At 47.6% G+C, this 3230-nt stretch overlaps 1 protein-coding gene across 1 annotated transcript; it reads left to right on the top strand.

Annotated features, from left to right (window-relative positions):
• The first annotated feature begins 1074 nt into the window (after positions 1-1074).
• LOC137233149 (small ribosomal subunit protein eS27-like) lies at positions 1075-1425 on the top strand. Its single transcript, XM_067755881.1, has one exon. The coding sequence runs from the start codon at positions 1113-1115 to the stop codon at positions 1269-1271; it is 159 nt and encodes a 52-aa protein (XP_067611982.1). The 5' UTR covers positions 1075-1112; the 3' UTR covers positions 1272-1425.
• Positions 1426-3230: the final 1805 nt, after the last annotated feature.

The raw sequence follows: 3230 nt of genomic DNA, 5'->3' as shown, positions 1-3230 counted from the left end.
AGGGGAGCCTTAGGTCACCCCTGATGTGGCAGGTAGGAGAACTGACTTTCTTGCAGACACTGGAGGCTCCTGTTCTGTTCCGATTTGGCCAGCTGGCCCTCTCTCCAACCGTGATTGTACTGTGACGGGAGTCGATGGGCAGCCAAAGGTAAGGCAATTTAGGTCTCCCCTTGCCTGTGGAATTGGGTCCATTATTATTACTCACTCCTTTCTGTATATGCCAGAATGCCCTGTCCCCCTCCTCAGAAGAAATTTGCTAAATAAATTAAGAGCTAGTATATTCTTAGGACAGGGGAATCCAAGGAGGTAAAGAATTCAAACAGAGAATGCATCTATTTGTAGCCCCAGATGGCCCACCTGCTGGTCATCAAAATGTTCCCCAAGACATCCCCCAGGAAATTAGAGAACCGGTAGATCCTGCAGTTTGAGATACCTCGGTGCCAGGAAGGGCAAAACTTGTTCCCCCAATAAAAATATGGTTAAGGCCTGGGGAAAAATACCCCTGGAAAAGACAATATCCTTTAGATACCACGTGCCTGGTCTTGTGCTGCTCGCTAGGGGTGTTGCCTTAGAGATCTGCATGGGCTGCGCTTCTGAAAGGATCAACATGCCTTTGGCTAGCGATTCCAAGATCCTTCCTTGGAAAGGAAAAGAAAAAACATAAAAAGAAATGGCTCGGGGCTTCCCTGGTGGCGCAGTGGTTAAGACTCTGCCTGCTAATGCAGGCGACATGTTTCAGCCCTGGTCCGGGAAGATCCCACATGCCGCGGAGCAACTAAGCCTGTGCACCACAACTGCTGAGCCTGTGCTTTAGAGCCCGTGTGCCACAACTACTGAGCCCACGTGCCACAGCTGCTGAGCCTGAGTTCTAGAGCCTGCGAGCCACAACTACTGAAACCCGCACGCCTAGAGCCCGTGCTCCGCAACAAGAGACGCCACTGCCATGAGAAATGAGAAGCCCACATACCACAACGAAGAGTAGCCCCTGCTCGCTGCAGCTAGAGAAAGCCCACGCGCAGCAATGAAGACCCAACACAGCCAAAAGTAAATAAATAAAATTAATTAATTAAAAAAAAAAGAAACGGCTGGTTCAAAGCACAAATTCTTATTTTATGGATGTAAAATGTCCAGGTTGCTACAAGATTACCACGGTTTTCAGCTGTGCTCAGACAGTGGTGCTTTACGTAGGTTGTTCAACAGTGTTGCGCCGGCCAACAGGAGGAAAGGCCAGATCCACAGAAGGGTGTTTGTTTAGAAGAAAGCAACACTAATGTTCCACACAACTTCCTGAATTTGTGTTCTATCGCAGAAAGCCTTATCAGTTCAGCAATTCCAGTTAATCTACCAAGATAATGTAATTATGTTTAATTCTGTAAGGTATACAACAGCATTCTTCTATCTGGCTGTCAGTTTTTCAATCGAGTTTTGATTATGGGGAAAAAAAAAACGCACAATATCCTTTAAAGCCTGAAGCCCGGAGAGGAATCCAACCACTGCTCATCAAATTCCTAAAACACAAACTCATTAGGCCCTGCCAGCCCCCTTGCAATACCCCAATCCTCCCCGTTCAGAAGCCTAACAGGGAGTACTGGTTTGTGCAAGGCTTATGAGCAGTGAATGAGGCCGTCATCCCTATTCACCCACTGGTGTCAAAGCTATACACCCACCGCACCCAAGTGCCAGGGGGCACGCAGTATTGCTCTGTTTTGGACCTCACTGATGTATTTTTCTGTATTCCCCTAAATCCAGACTCTCCATACCTTTATGCCTTTGAATGGAGGGACCCTGACACCTGGAGGCTACCCAATACACCCGGACAGTACTTCCGCAGGGTTTTCAGGACAGCCCCCATCTTTCTGGAAACACGTTAGCAAGGGAACCCAGGGAATTGAGCCTTGAGAAGGGAACTCTGCTACAATATGTTGATGATTTCTTGATAAGTAGTGAGACCAAATAAGATTCAGATAAAAATACTGTTACGGTCCTAAATTTTCTGGCAAGAAGGGGATATAAAGTATCTTCAACCGATATAAAGTATCTTCAACCAGCAACAGTTTCAATATTTAGGACTGGGTTTGACCCCAGGGGCACCAGCCCTTGCCATAGATTGAAAAACAGCAGTTAATGCATTACTATCTCCAACCATAAAAAGGCAACTCTGAGGCTTTCTCAGGATGGCTAGGTTCTGTCGTATCTGGATTCCAAATTATAGCCTTATAGCAAAACCCCTATGTGAGGGTCTAAAGGGAGAAGAAAGGGAACCCCTTCAACGGAATAAGGACCACCAGCAGGCCTTTGAGACTCTGAAGACTGCGGTGAGTAGAGCACCAGTGCTGGGGCTTCCAAATTCGCACAAGCCCCTTACCCTACACGTTCGTGAGAGGTCAGGGATAGCACCACGAGTCCTGACCCAAAAGCTGGGACCGGATCAGGGACCAGTGGCTTACTTCTCAACGCAGTTGGACTCAGTGGCCCTGGGATGGTCAAGCTGCCGGCAGGCAGTAGTGGCCACATCCCTGTTGGTAAATGAGCTTCCAAGCCCACCCTGGGACAACACTTAGGCGTGTCAACCCCTCATCAGGTACAATTTGTGCTGGAAGTCAAAGGACATCATTGGTTGACTGGAGGAAGGTTAACAAGATATCAGGCCCTCCTATTGGACGCCCCCGGCATTATCTTAAAGGTGTGCCAAACCCTGAACCCAGCGACTCTGCTTCCAGCTGTCTAGAGTGGAGACTTAGTGCATCAGCGTAAAGAGACCATAGAACAAACTTGCTCCAGCAGGTCTCATCTAGCTGAGCCCCTTGACAGCCCTGAGGTCAAACAGTTTACTGATAGGAGCAGTTTTATAGAAATGGGAACCCAAAAGGCAGGGTATGCCAGTTAGTCTAGATGAACGGAATCGAAGCCAAGGCCCTGCCCCCCACAGACATCAGCCCAGAAAGCTGAACTAATTGCATGAATGAGAGCTTTGCAATTAGGGACGGATAAGAAATTAAATATTTTTACTGACTGTAAATATGGGTTCCATGTGCTACATGCTCACGCTGCCATTTGGAAAGAGCAACGTTAATCACTACAAATTCCCCCATAAAATATAAAGATTTGATTCTGGCTCTTTTAGAAGCAGTGCAGCTCCTGACCCAGGTAACAGTAATCAGCTGCAGGGGCCATCAGAGGGATGGATCCCTTGTGAGTCAAAAGAACAGCAAAGATGATCAAACTGCAAA

This window comes from Pseudorca crassidens, chromosome 10, assembly GCF_039906515.1.
Source record: "Pseudorca crassidens isolate mPseCra1 chromosome 10, mPseCra1.hap1, whole genome shotgun sequence".
In the NCBI taxonomy this organism is placed as follows: Eukaryota; Metazoa; Chordata; class Mammalia; order Artiodactyla; family Delphinidae; genus Pseudorca; species Pseudorca crassidens.
Note: the sequence above shows the minus strand (reverse complement) of the source record. Positions and strands in the feature narration are given on the sequence as shown.